At 39.2% G+C, this 18,449-nt stretch overlaps 1 protein-coding gene across 12 annotated transcripts in view; it reads left to right on the top strand.

Annotated features, from left to right (window-relative positions):
* SLC1A2 (solute carrier family 1 member 2) overlaps positions 1–18,186 on the top strand; it is a 102,258-nt gene extending 84,072 nt beyond the window's left edge. For 11 of the 12 annotated variants that reach the window (XM_068945494.1, XM_068945499.1, XM_068945492.1 and 8 more), the window contains 2 exons: positions 4,965–5,196; positions 8,667–18,186. In XM_068945494.1, coding sequence (XP_068801595.1) covers positions 4,965–5,196; positions 8,667–8,741 — 307 coding nt within the window. In that variant the 3' untranslated portion in view covers positions 8,742–18,186. The remainder of the gene's footprint in view (positions 1–4,964; positions 5,197–8,666) is intronic. The other variant, XR_011141443.1, reaches the window with a different exon arrangement.
* The last annotated feature ends 263 nt before the right edge of the window (positions 18,187–18,449 follow it).

Below are 18,449 nucleotides of genomic sequence, written 5' to 3'. Positions count from 1 at the left end.
ATGTCATTTGGGCCTACTGCTATCCTGTATCTGTTATTAACTGTCATGTCACTAAGAGTCTTGAAGGATAGCTCCCAGCTCTGATTTCTGCTTCAGGGGAAAATGAAAGAGAAATTTACAGCTTGGGGAAGCAGAGGAAAAGATGACTTACGTATTTTGTATATAACTGAATATCATATCTTGACTAAGAATGGTGAAATGAGGCAGGGTTCATCAGTCAGAGTACAGCATAGGGAAAATATGACATTCTGTGGGTTTATTATGTTTGTGAAATCATGGTTCAAAACAGGAAAGCAGTGTAGGAATCTGCAGCTGGGAGGAGGAGAGCAAAAGGGAGGTACATACTAATTTTAAATATATGTTTATACTGGCTCTCAAAGTAAGGCAAATAGGTAGGTTTCTGCAGCTGATAGGAGGATGTGCAAATGGAGCCTGTGGTTTGTTTGTTTTTTTAAGGAAATGTCATTTAAAAATATTCCTGTGGACTGAGAAGCTCTGCCCACACTACCAAACCTCAGAGCTATAAATTTACCAGCAGTTCCGATCCACTAGTAGATGCTGTATTTCAGTCTTGGCTTGAGCATTTTTACCCCGGGGTCATCCAGCCTTGCTTAGAGAAGTAGCAATGTCTGTACTGTGGAGCTGTAGCAGCAATGAATGTAAGTATAGAAAGGGTAGATTCAGAGATAGTACTTCTGAAATAAATATTTCAAGGTATCTTTCCCAAATCAATGCCAGGCAAAAGAACCTTTCCGCACACTTGATTGGCTGTGGATCCTTTTGGCCTGACAATCAGCAATGCCATTCCGGAGTGATTTAAAATTGAAAGAGAGAGGGAAAAGAAAAAAGAAAAAGATGAAACAGGAGATTACAAGCTCTGTGTCCTGCCAGAAGGGGGCGGGTAAGACAGTTTGTAGATGGAGGTGACCTGCTAATTAACGTATTCCAGTAGCTAATAGTTTTATTTTCTACCTTCTTGTGGTTGTGTTGTGGTAGCCGTGATGGTCTAAAGAGATACGCAAAAAGTTGTGGCTGACATTGCTGATGTTAGAAAAGGACACACAAGGCAACTTTTGAGGAAGCTTTTGGGCACGCAAACCAGATCTAAAGAGGATTTGAAACAAAAGGTCATAAAAAGATATTTTCTGTGTTTACAAACTTCAGTGGTTTTTGTCATTTCTTTGGATCATCAGACAAAATTACAGCAGTATTTCTGATAGAACGTAGAAGAGAATGTTAAAATATTTAAGGTCAGTTCAAAGCACTTTTCTGGAACAAGTGCATAAGTGCAACCAGCAGTGTAGAATTATTTTGGAAGCGCTCTTTTTATAGCATTTCAATCCCAGATAATGAAAGCTTTACAAAAATGGCCTATTCCGTGCTTTTTTCAATATTCCCAGTGAAGGAAAACATCAGAACATCAATTGGTTTTGCAATACCACCATCATTTGAAACTGCATTCTGACCAAAAGCAGCTTTGAACAGTGTGAACATGCTGTAACACAAAGCTGAGTTTTTGTTGGCCGTGAACTTGACACTCTCTCCTTCAAATTGGAGCCAAAAGGTTTCTGTATCAATATCTTCTTAAGCTACTCCAATATCTAGAGATTAGGTGGCTAGACCTTCCCCCCCCCCCACATACACAGACTGAGCTTTCACCAGGCAAGTTTCCCAAGCTTTCACAGCTCTCATAGTTTCTCAGTTTAAAATTAAGCACCACACAGCAGTGACATTTAATGGGACAGTAATTATATGCCGACAGCTCGAGTGAATCCAGCTTCTTTTGCTCTAGCCAGGAGCTGGCTACTTTCCAAATGTGAGGCTGACAAGCTTAGCAAATATCAAAGCACAGCCTCAAGTACAGTGATATTTTGCAGTGAGGAAAGAAGAATTAGAGAAAATGGGCTTGGGCAGCTGATCCAATATTTAGAGCACCTACCTTCATTCAGAAAATCAATTAGAAAAGATTGTTTGAGTTCTGAGTCCCTTTCCTTGGCTTAGATTGAAATTCAGAACATTCAGACCTAGTCAACATTTAAATGTTATAGACAGGGCTGCATATAAATGGAATTAAACTATAGGAAATGAGAGCTTTCCTAGAATGGCAATGAGGTAAGGCTAGTTAAACATATCCTTTGCTTTTTGACTTAGCAGGTGTGTTAAGATTTTAATCTCCTTTCTAAAATCTAGTAAGGTTATTTCCCAGACTTCCAAGTTCCCAGGAAACAAGAATACCTTTTTTGCATACAAGCATATTGTAAGTACTGTTATAATAATAATACTGATAATAATAAGACTCTAAGGGCCTGATTCAGACCCTCTCTTTTCTTTTCCTCTCCTCGACATTGTTAAGTTTCCAGGTCTTCTGATTTATATCAGTTTGAGGAAATAATACATTAATCCTTATCAGGATTTAAAGGATTACCTCCCAATGATTCCAAAGCACATTCTCACCAGATGTTGATTGGCTTTTGAGACGGAGCTTTCACTTTCTTTTCCATTATTCCTCCCAGAATTTGAGTTACAGACAACTTGGAAGTAGCTACATTGGACAACCAATTTACTAGACTGCAATTTTCCTGTATTTGTTTTGTTCAGATCATTCCAATGTATCTGGAATTAAATGGTTGGTTGTTTTTAACAAAAGAGTAAGTACGATCTTATTGATCCTTCTTAGGGTGTTCTTTCACCCAAAAGAGGTCAGTGACACTTTGCTGTTGATTCCTGCCAGCCAAGATTTTGTCCTTTCTCTTAAGGACTTGTTCACTCCAGTTTACTCAGTATAGTCTGCTCTGCAGCACTGTGCAGTTTGTATCACTGAATCTCTTGGCTGCTGGTACATGAGTATGGGCTGATGCATCTCCTCAAATGACCCTTTCAAAATACAAGGTATGCATAAATATATATATAAATATATAAATATAATATATAAAAAAATATATAAATATAATATATTCTCCACTTCCTTTTTGGCAACGGATACTGTCCCTCCCTAGTCCTAGTATCAATGAATCCTTTCAAAATTTAGTACTATTCATGTAAATAAAAATTAAGCAGGTGTTCTTTAATGTCCTTATGGAGCTATAATGCATGGTTCGGTGTATTTGGTAGTCTTCATTAAGCAAGTTGTATTTTCCTATTGTGCCACTCTAACCAAGTTTAAAACAGTCTTCATAGGCATAGGATGATAACTATGTAAAACATGTCATTCAAGTGAAGCAAAACCGGAAGAACTTTTTTTGCCTATGGGTTGTTGGTTTATTTGGGTTTTGGCAGGATTACTGGAGGCTTTTTTTCCTTCTGGGTGTTCTTTTGATGATAAAAATGGGCTGATTCAGGTAAAAAATTACACTGCAAACTCCAAACTCGTAGGCAAGATAATGCAGAGAGGGAAAGGGGAAACTTGAAAGGGAATACAGTTCCACTGCTGAGAAAGGCAGTTTTACAGAAGTTTACAGCAAAGATGTTAAAAAGAGCTCACAAGTTTGTATGGCCGTAAATAGGGATGAATAATCTATGTCTGTCATTTGAGGTTTGGTTTTGTTTTTTTTTCCTTGGTGTTGTACAGAAAGCAGAGATGTCACATAAATCTAATATCAGCAGTACTAGAAAGAGTGTTTTCAAATTAATCCCCATCATGGGAAAGAGAGGTCCTACATACTGGCTTTCCTGTCACTCAGCAAATGTCCACGTTGTTTGACCTACCCGTTGTGTTACTGAGTCTTTGTGGATGTACCTTAGAGAGTTAATGTGAGGTGGATGTACCTCAGAGAGTTAATTACTGTAATCGCGTCTCTGATCTCTTTGACAAAGCTAAACTCAAGGTTGCTGCAGTAGCTTTAAATTGCAACTAGCAGTCAGAAGTCTTTCAGGATTCTTATGTTCAGCTCTTATACGTAGAGGCAAATCAGATTGCTAGCTCTTCACACCTATTTGGCAGGTGTAAATGATTTCATAGTGTGTAATACAGCTTATCTGCCATAGGAGAGAGAGTGTGAACTCACAGTCCTGTAGTTGTCTGTAAGACCACCTCCCCTTTTGCAGTGTTTTGGGGCAGGATGAGGGGAAAATCCACAGCTGAGAGTTGAGGGCTGACAGACTGAGTCATTATCAGCAAGGCAGGGGAAAGGCAGCACGTCTGTCTGATGGCATCATGTCCGGGAAGAGCCAACAAACATGTTTCTTTATAGGGAAGCATGTGGGCCTCAGTTGGCACCTTCTTGCAACTAGGGGCGCTTGTTACTGAACTGCTGTCTTGGGCTCATCATTTTGTAGGCCATGACCTATATTTGGCTGGCTCATATGCTGAGTTCTGGCATACAATAAGTGAATGGGCATGCTTCCACTCTAACAGATGACCATCTGTAAAGATGGTGCTAGCAGAGGGCAATCTAGTAGGAGCTTTGAAGGCCAGAGCTTTATGGAGATGCTTTGGGCATTTTTTTGCATAATTTTCTCACTTGGACTAAATGGAGAGGCCCTTTGTTAATCCATCCCAGGTGTATGAGACAAATGCAAAATGCAAATGCAAAACCTCAACAAATGCAAAATCATTTTCCCTGGCTGCGTTAAATAAGTTCAGTGCCTCCATGAATTCAGATTAACCGACAGGAGATGAGGCAGGCCAGGCACCTGGAGATGAAACCTCCAGCTCCAGAAGCATGCACCAGGGAGGTCTCGGCTGCACAGCTCTGCAGTTTGGCTGCGTTTCTAGGGCAAGCTCTTTGCCAAGACCGATGAATATGAGCAGCTGTGACATGGGATTTTGCACATCCCTGTCTGAGGAAGTCCCCTGGAAAAACAAGTTGTTTCATTCTCACTTGAAAGCTATAATCCTTTCTGTTATAAAGATGCCTTAACCTTTCTGAAATAAATGCAGTAACTGTAACACTAAATCATTCTTTCAGGCCTGACTTTTTCTTCCTGTTAAGTCATTCAACCTCTGCCTTTTGCTTCTTTTGTAGGGACCGGATGAGAACTTCAGTCAATGTAGTGGGGGATTCTTTCGGTGCTGGCATTGTCTACCACCTTTCCAAGGCTGAACTCGACAGCATCGACTCGCATCATAAAGGGCATGAAGACATTGAAATGACCAAGACACAGTCAATTTATGACGACATGAAAAATCATAGGGAAAACAACTCAAACCAGTGCGTTTATGCAGCTCACAATTCAGTCATAGTAGATGAGTGCAAGGTACCTTTCACATTTATGGATATTGAGACGTGTATATAGCACTTTATGTTTTGTCTTATTTTCTTTTTTAACCTGCATGGGTTTTTAGAATTGTTCCACAAATAACAATGTGAGAACAAGCTCTGTGAACCCCAGACATTTTGAATGAGTTTGAGCAGTTCAAAACATGTTTTTTTGCACTCTTCTTAAAAGTTGTCATTTGACGTGAAGATTCATGTACAGTGTTTACATATCAAAAGGCAAGATGCAGTGTGTTCTGGAATATGCCAAGACACAGAGAATATGGCATCACCTTCTATGGACATTTACCTAATTTTCTTTGGCAACAGAGAACTTAATTGCCAACTCAGATGAAGGATAGCTGCAAACCGCATACCGATGTTGTCATTTGCTGACTGCCTTCCATGTTATGCTGTTCAGAGACGCACATGCTGAATGCACTTTACCATCCGAATGCTCTTGTGCTCAAGCAGCATGCTTACGCTTTGCTTCCATCGTCACTCCTGCTTCGTAAAGACACAAAATTCCTCTTTTCTTTCTAATCCTTGCTGTAACTAACATAAGTTATTAATAGTAATAATAATGTCTTTACCAGAGCAAAGTGAGCTTGAGAAACCCCACCAACTGAATGAGGAAACAATAGGGGATGCTGGTGGTTAAAAGTTTGCTAAGCACCCACAGTTTGCACAGGGCTATTTAAAATCAAGAGAGAAGTTTTAACTGAAGAGGGAGAGAGAGAGAGAGCCTGAAACAACCAGCTGGAAACTTTCATTTCAGAATCAGGTTTTCTAATTAATTTTCTGATCTGCTCCTGTGCATGTTACCTCTGACAGAGTGGGTTTGCCAGTGAGCCAACCTGAGCCATTTATTCAAACCTGAGCAGAGATGCTCTCGCCCCTTTCGGTTGCCCAAGCTGAAGTAGTAGCTCACTGAAGGCCTGCTTTCCTTCCATTAGAGAATCAGCACATATATTAGAAATATAAATCATATTTTATTACTTTCACCTATCCCCAGCTGGGCTGGAGCTGTTCTTTAGAATATCTTTTTTTGTAATGCTTAGTTCTAGCTAATGTCTGGCCAGACCTGAATTTCCAGGGGAAAAAATACTGAATTTGAGAAAGAAAAACTTTCATCTTATTCCTGATTTTTCACTGAATCTTTCAAGTTTTTGATAAAATGATTTTTTTTTAATTAAAAAAAAGCATTCTGTTATGATATGGCCCTCCCCTTCCTCTTCTGACCTTTTTCCATGAGAAAAATGAAGGAAACAAGCATTTGGAAATTGAAACAGAATTCATTTTTACAGAAAATTTTTAAGAAGTCATTATTTTATATTTCTTTAAAAAATGAAAATAAATAGAAAAGATAAAAATTGCAAGGAAAAAAGAAATTCCCTGAAAAGAGGTGTCTTCTTTGATAGAAGATTTTTTCCACTAAAAATAAGCAGCCCCCCCCCCCCCCCACACACACATACTTTTTGATTAACTTTATACTTCTCTTGGAAAACTATCTTTCAGTGAAATGGAATGTTATAATTTCAGTGTGTTTAGGACAAATTCAGCCACCATGAGTCTGAGTCGGGTTCATGGAACTGAATGCTCAAAATTTTCTCTCCTTCCAGTCTCTCAGAATTGCACAGAGATCCAAGGCCAGCTAGAAAGTAGCCCTTTGATACTATACTTACTGGACTTTCTTTTCTTCAGTTTCTCAAATCATTCCTATCAGCTGAGTCATTAGTTTGTCTCAGAAACATGGAATAATGATACAGTATGTCATTGTAAGCACACCCTTTAGTTAAACTTTAGGACCAAAATTGTTTGAGCCAGCAGTGTTTGACTTTTTTCGTTGTTTTAGGTTTGCACTGGTTTAGATCCCACTTTGTACATTTAAACTTACAGAAGGAGCCAGGGTTTACTTGAACTGAACACAATCTGATTTTGAGCAGGTCACTTGTCTGCCTGCAAGCTGCCAAAAGGATGGATCATGTCAAAGTGGTCGTCATCTCCTAAGTGTTGGAGTAGCAACAGAGTGTAGGTTTTTGGCATTTAAAATAGCCAGATGTTAAATCTGAAGAGACATCTCTTCATCCTGTAGAGTTCACTGGTGGGGTGAAAAGCTCACTGCAAGTCTAGTCAAAACTTTGAAAAGCTAATCTACTAGCATGTCCTTTCTTTTACTTTGTGTAATATATTCCATGTATAGTGCTAGTTGTTTATAATTTTGCATGGTCAATGTATATTTTTAATAGGAAATCTAACTTTATATTGGGGTAGAGTGGTTGTTATTGCATGATATTTTTGTATTTTTTTATTATCACATTTCACATGACTCTGTGTGATTTTCATTTCTGAATAAGCTGATCATTCCTGTAATTGCATGTTTTTCCATTCCAATTCTCCAAGAAAAAGCTTGACTTTATTTCAAAAATCAGTGCATTTTGTCATGTTTCCATGTCCTGATGCTTCCATGCATCCAGTTTATCCAGCATGGGGAATTTCAGCTCTGTCTTTAAGTTTTCATTAGACGCTGAGGATATTAACATATAAGGTAAGTTAGGAAAAAGTGAGTCGTTCTTTAAGAATTAAATGAAAGGTGGCCTCGCTATTTTAAAGGTCTAGATCATGTTTGTAAAGGAAAATTCCTGTTTTACCTTTTAAAAAAATTTTAAGTCATTTGGCTAGAAATATTTCCTTTGAAGGATAGCTTTATACTGACTTTTGGGATGCAGCATGCCTACCATTATTTACCATAAGTTGATAGATCACTAGAGGTCTTCTACTCTACATTTAAACTAAAAATTGTAGCACAAATCTTTATGTGGAAGAGTGACATTTTGTTGTTATACTTTGTGTAAGACAAACAGAGCTTTACTATGAATCTTGGCCTACCCAAAATAGCCAAAAATCTGTCACTACATAAGAAATAGTGATACAGTGAACAGTGCTTTCCCAGGATATCTTTGCCTCCATTTCTTTAAAGCTGTTGTAATTGTAAGTTTGTGTGTACGTATATATATATGTAAACACACACACACATACATGTAATTATTCTGGCCTTGCACATTTTTCTTGTCCTGGCATCAGCTATCTTGCTTTGCCAAGGAATTCTTCTGATCAAATGCAATTTTCTACATTTAAAAAAAAAAAGCTTTTTGAAATAACCCAGAGAAATCTATAGGAGGTAAGACAGAAATAGAATTCTGAAATAGTTATTAAAAACGAAACTACAGCAAAGGCTAAGAAAATATGGAAGTTTTTTTTCTACTGCTAGTGTTTTCTAGTCAATATTAAAAATGAACAGAATCTCACTATTTAGGAGTGTTGTGAATTCTGAATATAAGTTTTACATATATATAAACACATAGTGTATGTAATTCCTGTAAATATCATGATCTTTCATATAAAACTCATGACTTTTCTTGTCAAAGTGCCTTGGTCTTTAAGTCAGTTGTTGATGATAATTACTTGCAGGTTACGCTGGCAACCAATGGCAAGTCTGCAGACTTCAGTGTTGTTGAAGAAGAGCCTTGGAAACGTGAAAACTAAGGGAAGAGATTCCCAGCTCCATCTTTAATAAGCCCTGAAGCTCTCTTCTGGTAAAAGTTATCATGATTGAAGAAGATTTCTCTTTTTTTTATTTAACATCTACAGTTTCTGCTTACTTAATTTGTTAACTGAAACTTAGCAAAGAGCTCCTAAAGTCATTGTAGTGTCTTTGCCAAATAATGATCCCTCACCATCTGGCTCCATTGTGCTGCTGTCTGAGTGGATGCAGCTGGAGACTCCTCTGTGCGCCGAGATGTGCTCTCACCCGCCTCCCCTCTCATTCAAGACACAGCGAATGTAGATACTGCAAAACGGAAAGCTCCAAGAGCCAGTATGGCTCTCTGCAGGGACTCAGGGTCACAAAGACGTAGCGCCAGATAAACGTAACGTCCTGACAGCCTTTAAATGTTTCGGTGACTCTTGTGGCATACCTGTGAATCATTCCCACGGTGTACATGTGATCTAGTTTGCACTGTGCGGCAGAAATATCTTTTGAAAATGTCTATAAAGATTTCTGTTTGTTTTAATAATAAGCACCTGGCATGGGAGGCACAGAAATGTTGTGCCTAGTTGCACTTCAAACCGAACTTAGATCCAGGGGCAAGATTAATGTATGGAAGTCAATAAATTACCCCAAACATTTTACTGCATCAGTACAACTAACATTTGACATCAAGACAAGATCTTACATTTGAGTGCACACGCGTTGTATTTTTTCAGCTGTCACAGATGGCAGATGGAGCCTTCATTTTATTATGGGGCCGTGCTGCTCTGTGACCCCAATGCATCGTACAATACAAGGCAGTATTAATGCAATGGTGGGCTGCTAGTTCCCTCTCTAAATCTATGCCTGATTTGCAAAGTACAGAATACCATGGCCTCAGTTATGCCATCCTTAATCAAATTAGGTAGCACTTTACTATTCACCCTACTGCATTGATTTCAGTGGGATCCCTTGTGTGGAAGGGACTACTCAAGTAAGGTACTACTAGGTATGAGCAAGGATGTTGTGGCTGGCTGCATGATAACTGTTTGCAAGCAAATCCTGAATCTGTTATGCTAAATAATTGAGAGTTTCTGAATGTAATCATTATTAACATTTAGTTTAAAGTGAAAGCCATCTTTCAAGTATGTGTTGTATTTCAGACAATGGCTAAAACCTGAACTCATTACTAAGCTAAATTCCACATTAAAGTTAATAGAATTGGCCAAGAGTTAGGACGGAATGAAGAATAAACTGGAATTTCAGGATTTAGACCAATTGAATATACAGCTGTGTGTCTGTCTCTTTCAGAGTAGACAATTCATACAAATCTCTACTGTCAGAGGAATGATTCCTAGAGCACATGGCATCTGAATTAACAAGACACTGTTTTGTCAACCTAGTATAGCTGGCTCATCCTGTCAGAAGATATCAGAGTCATGATAATCGTCCTGTTAAACGTTTTTGAAGGTACTTGTTAAAACTCAGCAATTTTAAGACACTGGTGAATGCTCTTACAATAGTAACAATGTTCTGTAGCAAAGCTGAGCCGAGGGGCCTTGGGAAGCTCTACCCGCAGAAGCCACAGAACGTTTTGCAGAGCTTTCAGAGGTTCCTAGAATGAACTAGAATAGGAGCATACGATGAACTTTAAAATGGCAGAAAACGGAGTTGAAATATGTGTGGACATAGGCTCGTCAGTGCTCAGAGCTATCATGGATGAAAACAGGAGTAATGTGTTTAACTGTAAAGTGGTACTTGGCTCTGTAGAAGCTATTAAAATATAAACTACTCTTGCTCATCTGCATTCATATAAAAATCTCCAGCAGTGTACACTGACTTGAGCGTTGAAGGTTACTTGCATGATTAATGATGTGTGAGATCAAGTCCATTGTCAGCGTATTCCTCATTCAAGCATTTGTTGGCATGGAATATTTTCTTGCCATCCTATTTTTGTTCTCACATGCCATTGCTAAATCCAAAGCAAAATGGCCTACATAATTTAATGAATATTGAACCACTGTGAATTCTGTAGATCTCTAACCTGCGTTAGAGGTGGAGACCTTTTCCAGAAGTGAAGGCCTCACCTTAAAGAATTTTTTATGGAGGCTGGAACTATACGATATTCGGAGAAGTGATTGGCAGATGGTCTTCTCTTCAGTCGTTGGTGTTAGAATATCTAGAGTTAACCTTTTCCTACCACCTTCTTCTCCCAAAACACAGGGGAACAAACCCACATATTTTCTTCTTACAGTGTATTTTTTAATAGGAAAAAAAGAAAAAAAGTCACCAATTTTTGCACTTTAGGTATTGAATTGAAAGCTTAGGTGTTAAGATCATCTCAGGATCAGGGACCTAGTCTGCATTTGAAGAAATTCTTTCTTCTGGGTTATGTGCCAGCAATGTGCTTCTGAGGGCGCCTAGGTACTCTAAAATATTCTCTCTTCTGAGAGTGCTGGCTCACATCAAGTGAAATTTACTGCCACTTGAGTAGCAGCTGTATCCAGGAATAACACACACAGTTTACTGCAGCATATAGCCTGGCTTCTCAAACCGTGTCACACCACAGTCTGTCAATTAATACACGACTATCCAGCCTGTTCCTCCTAACACTTTCTTAGGAGCAGCTACATCAGTTGCTTGTCTTGAAAGTAGCTTTAGAAAACTGGTCCGTATAAGTCTAGCTGCCTTTTGAAGCTGTGCCATAGCTGGAAGCAAATAGGAGTGCCAGCAGCATGCGACTAGGCCGTGCTGCAAAATTACGTATTGAGAAACACTCAGAATATGCTTACGCTTAGCCGCTTGGGACATGCTGTCTTTGAAGAGTGATTCTTCAGATGGAGAGTAGGGGAGGAAGGAATGAGCTGCTGCAGAAACTCCACCCACGTAGGAGTGAATAAATTTGGGTCTTTTGATAGGACTAGAATAGCAGACTGTGATTTTAAAATAGCAATTCTGTAGATACAGTAACTCAGGGAAGCGTCGAAAGATAATTACGGTGGCATTTCTCTGCTTAAATGTGGATATGGAAGAAGGAGAAATGTTGTTTTTGGTAAACTCCTCTACTTTTACCCTGGCTGAATTCTTAATATAGTGTTACTCCAACACAGCACAGTATTTAACTATCAAAAAGCTTTCCGTTTATCTGGGAAAATGTAACTCATTCTTGGCTTGCATTTCTCGATTTGCTCATTCCACATGAGACTGGGTTGCTACTTAACTGAACAAACACAAAATAACCCAGGAGCTGGCCACTCAAGCTACTACAAGGTTCACGTTTGAGTATACAGTGCTGGTTACTGATCACTCTCTCTTTTTAGTTTTATAAACTAACTTTTTAGTTAATACAATTAATGTATTAATTGCTTCTGGCAAAGGTTTTGTATTTGTTTCCGGTACTTGGGTAGCAAAGTTAAAGCACAGTAGGAAGTGATTTACTTTCTGTGTAGTCCCTGAAGGAATTAATATTTCTTTCTACATTCGTTTTGTTTGTTGTTCTGTCTCTTTCTCCCCTTGTCTGCGCAACTGTGATATCCTTTGCCCTTTGGATTGCTGTATCACTGGCACATGGAAAAGTCTAATCTAGGCAAAGACTCAGTGCTTAATTAAGTATGCTGAATGAAGTACATATTTATGCATTTACTTTATGCATTTATTGCTGAAGCTGGGTCAGCATTCTCTTATTATCGGGTGATTAAAACTGAAGCGTACTGTACATTAAAAGTAAAGAAGAGAAGGCACGCCTTGCTACTGAATTTCCTTCATCACTTAGAAAGCAAAGGCTGCACCAGCACTCTAGGAGGCAAGTGTGGGTCTTATACAGGGAAATGCTTCAAAGAGGTGGGGGTAAGCCATTTGAACCATCTTATGGCATGTGCTTCTTCCATTTGAACCAGTGAGAAACTCTACTTCTTCAGAAAGTTACTTGTTGATGTAGTAAAACCTGGTCTGCAATGTTCTGACTACCTGAAGTCCCACCGAAACCCACAGGAGTCATGGGCTTCCCGGAAAGGCTGAGTCTCTTCCTGTGTCCGTTAAGTAATAAGACGTTTCACAATCCAGTCCTAGGGAAGAGTCACTGTCTGGTATTTAAGACGAAAGTGATTCTCACACCCGAAATGTTTTTGCCAAGATGCTGTAAAAGCAAATCACTTCTATGCTACAAGTCCAGCAAGGAGTTTTAAAGTCTGCATAGAAATTAGGATCACTGTTATTATGGTTTTGAGCTGTTTCTTCCCCGAGATCCAGCTAACCTCCGTTTCTTTCTCAGAGCACATGCAATTCAGAGCTTTGTGTCACTTTAAAATGCATGAATAATTTAGATTTCTGATTTGTTTTCCATCACTTCCAGGGTCATTGCTTTTCTGGTAGTAGATATTCAGAAGTGCAGACTATTCATCTAAGAAGCTGCAGCAACAGGGTTTGAACAAATTCATTCTGGCAACTGCCTGGATTTTCGTTTACTCTCTGCACTTCACTTGTGTTGTTGTGGTCTTGTTGTAGCAACACAGCAGCAATCACATAATTCCCTGAAAACATAAGCTGTATTAAACCTCACCTCTGACCTTCACTTCTGTAAATGCTTTTAAAAAGGCTCTGAGCTTTAGTACCAGGCTCAGAAAACCCTTTTGTAGACACTTAAAGGTCTAACTGTTCCTCGTGTCATTAAGTTCCGTTTTTCCATTTTTCCATTTTTATTACTGCATTTGAATTAATTTACAGGAGAGGAAACAAGGGCACTTTATAAAAAATGTACTGTAATCTTATTCTGTTGTGAGCCAGAAGACTTTCCTTGATTTTATTACTGTGACTTCTAACGCCATGATTAGGGTATTTTTCATGTTAGCTATTATAATAGACAGAGTCCTTGGGGCCATTCGCCTCTGGTAAAACTCTGTTTGCTTCAACATACAAGGTTGTGTGGAAACTCCTGCTCCCAGCAGGAAGCACCCTGTGGAGGAAGAGTGATTTTCTTTTCTCCAATCATATTGATGATTTCAAGGGAAAAATATTTATCCAATTTCTATTGTCTGAATAACTATATACAGAGCATAACTTCAAGCATTGCAAAAAAAAAATTGCAATACTGAAGTGTCAGAGACAAAAATATAGCTGTAAACAAGTTGATCAATGTCACCATGTTATTTTTTAAGTAAGTGTTATATATCCTTGCTCACAATTTACCTGAAACAATGTGTTAAATATATATTCCTTCCAAAGTCATGGATCTTTCTTCCCCTGCGAACACTAGACACTGTCTATCCATAATCCCCGGACAAAGCACAAGCAGACGCTCTGGTTCTGCCCACCTAAGGCAGGACTTCATGAACGTCCCTAGCAAGTATGCCTGGGTTGGACTGTGCAATGGGTCCCGCCTTAATTTTTTCCACCTGATCATGTTGGATATGAAAATGAAATCTGCTGCTATGAATGAGCCAAATTGCTGCTAAAGGCCAAGTGCTGTGAATTCCTTTACTTCTTGTGCGAATGGGTTCACTGGCAAAAGGTGCTGGAGACCTATCCCTCAGGTTTTCCCACCATCCCAGGGGCATCTTCCCCCTCAGTGGAGACCTGGTGACTTCCTGCTACCAGGCCATACAAATCTGAGCAGATATGGAGGTGTGCATTCAAATCTATGAGTCTTATGGAAAACCCAGGCTTCAAACATTAAAAAAACTTAGAACATTTTACTGAGCCACTGAGCAGGTCTCTGTAGTCTGAGAGGGAACTAACCCATAAGCTAAGGAAGGACTTGGGGAGGCTGGAAGACTCCTGAGATTTCTCACATTATCCAACTTTTTGATGTACTTCCCCTTTCATTTGTAACTATGTTCTGCTGCAGACCCATTATTGATTGATAATGGATTATCCAGTCCTTTTAGTCTGATTTCCAAAATGCAAGAATCTCGCAGTTGTTTTTAATGATGGTCTGTGGCAAGCGCCACGGCACAAAGGGAGACTGTCACAGGCAGCATCACGCAACCTGGATTGTCCGGTGTCTGTATATTGTTTTGTACATAAATAGAATAGTTTGCAGGGATTTTTGTATCATTCTTTTCTATTTTTTTCTACAGTTTTTCAAAGACTGAATGCAAACTATGTTTACAAATTCATTTTGCAGTCAAAATTGTAGATTGTAGCATTTCCATTTTGGTGTTTTGTACGTGCTTGTGAGTTCTTGTGTACTACAGGTTGTTCTGCCTTCTTAAAGACGATTGCACACACTTCCGTCCAACATATCCTGCTCCTTTCTTGAATAGATCCCATTTCCCATGATCTGGTGTGAACTCTAGTTTGTAGAATGCCTGAGAAAAAGTCACATATGTATTTATATTGTTAAATATGATATACTCGGTACCGAACTAGTTATTAATACAGGTTTTATGGGTTTTTACTTATTCTCCGGAAACTACAGTGTAGACTGAACTAAATTACCTAGTATCTGTAATTTACAGACACACAAATATTTTCTTATAATATTTTCTATATGACCGCATAAGATAGATAGGGAAATAATCCTTTAAAGGTGATCTGTACCTTAGAACAAAACCAGTTTTCTTGTAACATTTAGAATCAATCAAATGTTTCTGTGTTACGTTTAATGAACTAAAGAGCATATGTTTAGTGATGAATTATAAACAAAGCACAAAATGTAAGAAGCAAATAGGAATTTCAAGATGTCCTTAAATGCTGCAGTTTGTTATGGAACAATGTTCTTATAACCTGAATAATCTTCTAGATTGACCATCTCGGGCAATTGTCCCTCATTTCTGTCCTTTTTCCTGGTGTTACCTGTGCCAGATCCTGCAGCTGTTTCTTAGGATCTGATCATGTATAATTGACTGACACAGAATGCTGAATAGAGAAAACTGGAGATTTGGGTAGGCAAAAAATACATTATCAGGTACCTAGTCCCTCTTTCTAGGATAAAATGTGCATGAATTCAGCCTGCAGAAAGACTTCATGGCTTGGCCTCACTTTTGCCTCCTTGAAAAGGGACCAACAGAACCACCACGGGACCAGTTAAACCAGGTAGCATCTGTACAAATACCTCCTTCTTTCTTACATATTTTAAAGAACACAAACACTATATTTTTTGACCAAGACAAGTAAGCGTTGCTTCTCTTTTATGGTCATCTGTTCCCATTAGGCAAATACCTCTTGGCATTAAGGCCGTGGCTATAATAAATTGTATTTAACTAACAAGGAACTGTTTTTAAAGGAATAAAAATATTCATAACAAACAGTTATATCAGAGAAAATTCCTTTTACAGCCAAGTAGCTCAGTGAGTGTGATTCAAAAGAAAGCAAACTTTGAATGGCAAATAGTGCTGTCCCCGTGTGACTGACACTGGGTAGCTCTTCACTGTTCAGAAATCTACAGGGCTATTATATTCTCCTGAGGTTTTGGAGACTAAATATCTGGTAGGTATACATATAGGAAGTGTGTTGATGTACCCTTGTATTTTAATCTTTCTTGTATTTTAAATCAGATGTACCAGGTATTATCTTAATTGGAACTGCAGGTAGAATAGTGCTACGTGAGTTGCTAATAACAGTAGATCCTTCTTGATACCAGTTTTGACATTTTGTTGAAGCATGATGTCCAGTGCCTCTCTGCACTTAGTGTAGATAATGTAGCTATCAATGTGTAATTTCAGTGAAATGGTGTGTACAGTATGGATAGAGGTGCTTTAATTTAATTGAATTGATTGCTCTGCATTGACCCATAGTAGAAAATCAGACAGTCTCTTAAATTTTTGTTCTGCCTTTCGGATTTTTGTTTTTATTTGGGTTTGTTTTCCTTTTGCCCGTTTAACTGAATAGGCTCCATATCTTAATAACTGCTTTATCTGGCTATTACGGAGTATCTTCTTCTGATAACATTCAGAATCATATATGCAGACAACTTACTGTAAATATGTTATCTTTAGTTTACAGCTAGCTAACCAGAATGGTGCATGCTAGTACCTGCATGTGTGTGATTCCCTGGCAGTGAGTGGAAGTGATCCCAGTGCAGATTTGCTGCCTTGCAAATGCACTAGTTATTACATTAAGAATTAATGGGCACAGATAATAATTGGCTTATGATTTGTTTTCTTCTTGTTTGTTTGACGTGTTGGAACACTATCACCATCAATTTAGTAAATCACTGTTTAAATTAGCACAACGAACAAGGGAAAATCCATCTTAACTGCGTTCTCCCTTTGGACACCCTATTTCCTTTTGGCTATGTGTGCGCTGTGCAACGTTCATTCAGTCCGTAGTCACGTTACAGGATCCCACTGAATCCCTTCCAGGTCCTCACTGACTCCAGGCTCCGTCTGGGAGCGCGCTGTTGCGCGGCAGCGCCCGAGCCTGGCCCCCAGCCCGGGGCGGCCGCTGGGGCGCCTTGCGCTGCCCCAGCCCCAGCCCTCCCAGTAGGAACAGCTCCTTCGGTCCCACCATAGCGAGGGTCTTGGAGAAATATTAATAATAGACTCACAGGCAAAGGTCCCCTGTTACTTCCATTGTTAAAAGAGAGGGTATTAGTAGCTATTGGAAGTTAAATAAAACGCTAAATACCTCTCAAGCTACTATGGTTGATGTCCATGACATCTGCTATTTACAAAAAGCGTGTCTGTTGATAAAACACGTTTGAGCTCTATATATTCAGTAGCTAAATTCTGGTGAAATCTGGACTATAATTCCAAACTCTGAGAAAATAAGCAGTTTCTGGGGTGAAAGCTGAAGGTGTTACAAAGTATCACTGATGCTGAAAGGTTTTGGGAGACTTTGGGCGAGATGAATGGCAGGAGCTGAGCCATTCCTAGCTCCCCTGGGCCTGGTTCCCCTCACAACTCAAACATCTCCCTGTAAGGGGAAAGAGATCAAACCCAGGCCCCAAAGCGTGGGAAGCATGGTGAAACCTGGTATGATGTTTCGATTTGAATAGCACACTGTAGTACTCTACGCTACCTCTTCCTCCTACCGCCCGTCCCGGGCCTCCTCCCAAACGTGACCAGTCACGAGCTGCAATCTTCTAAGATATTTCTAAGATGTTTCATGCAAAAAGAATAAAAAACAAGCGGGATCAGGTTTGTGTTTTCCTTACATTCAAAAAGTTCCCCAGATTTTGAAATGACATACTGTACAGTATCTTTAGCACAGTTTGTTTAAAAACTAATGAATGCAGATGATGATAACATTTCTCCCCTCTCTGGGCTCTGCTCTAGTGTGCTGTAGTTGGAAAGCCTCGTAGACGAAGCCTATTTTTGTAGTTCAGATCCCTTCCTCCTTACAGCTTTCTGTAGCCATTCCCTTCTAATGCTTTCTTATGGTGTGAACTGATTTCTGTAACTTTCATGTATAAAACAAACTGGACATTCTTTCTATACTGGAAATAATCGTGAATATAATATTTCACTAAATGTTGTACCTCTTATGTACATATCATCAATAAATGTTGGTTCCTAATTTTCATGGCTTATATGTGTGAGTACTACTGCAAGCTGGGGCTCAGTACTGAAATGTTTCAGATAGGAGTTCAGATAAAACAGAATGATCTGAGAGGCTCTCTGCCCTGAAAAACTGGAGGAACTATAAAAAGTGAGTCTGAATTTGTTAAGTGCTAGAAATCTCACCCCTCACGGGGGTACTCTGAATACTGCAAACACTGCAGGGCTGCACCTGAGTTCGTTTGTCATGAAGTCCAGGATGCAAAACCCACAGTTCTTGGCATTGAG

This window comes from Struthio camelus, chromosome 5 (genome assembly GCF_040807025.1).
Source record: "Struthio camelus isolate bStrCam1 chromosome 5, bStrCam1.hap1, whole genome shotgun sequence".
NCBI classification, from domain to species: Eukaryota; Metazoa; Chordata; class Aves; order Struthioniformes; family Struthionidae; genus Struthio; species Struthio camelus.
Note: the sequence above shows the minus strand (reverse complement) of the source record. Positions and strands in the feature narration are given on the sequence as shown.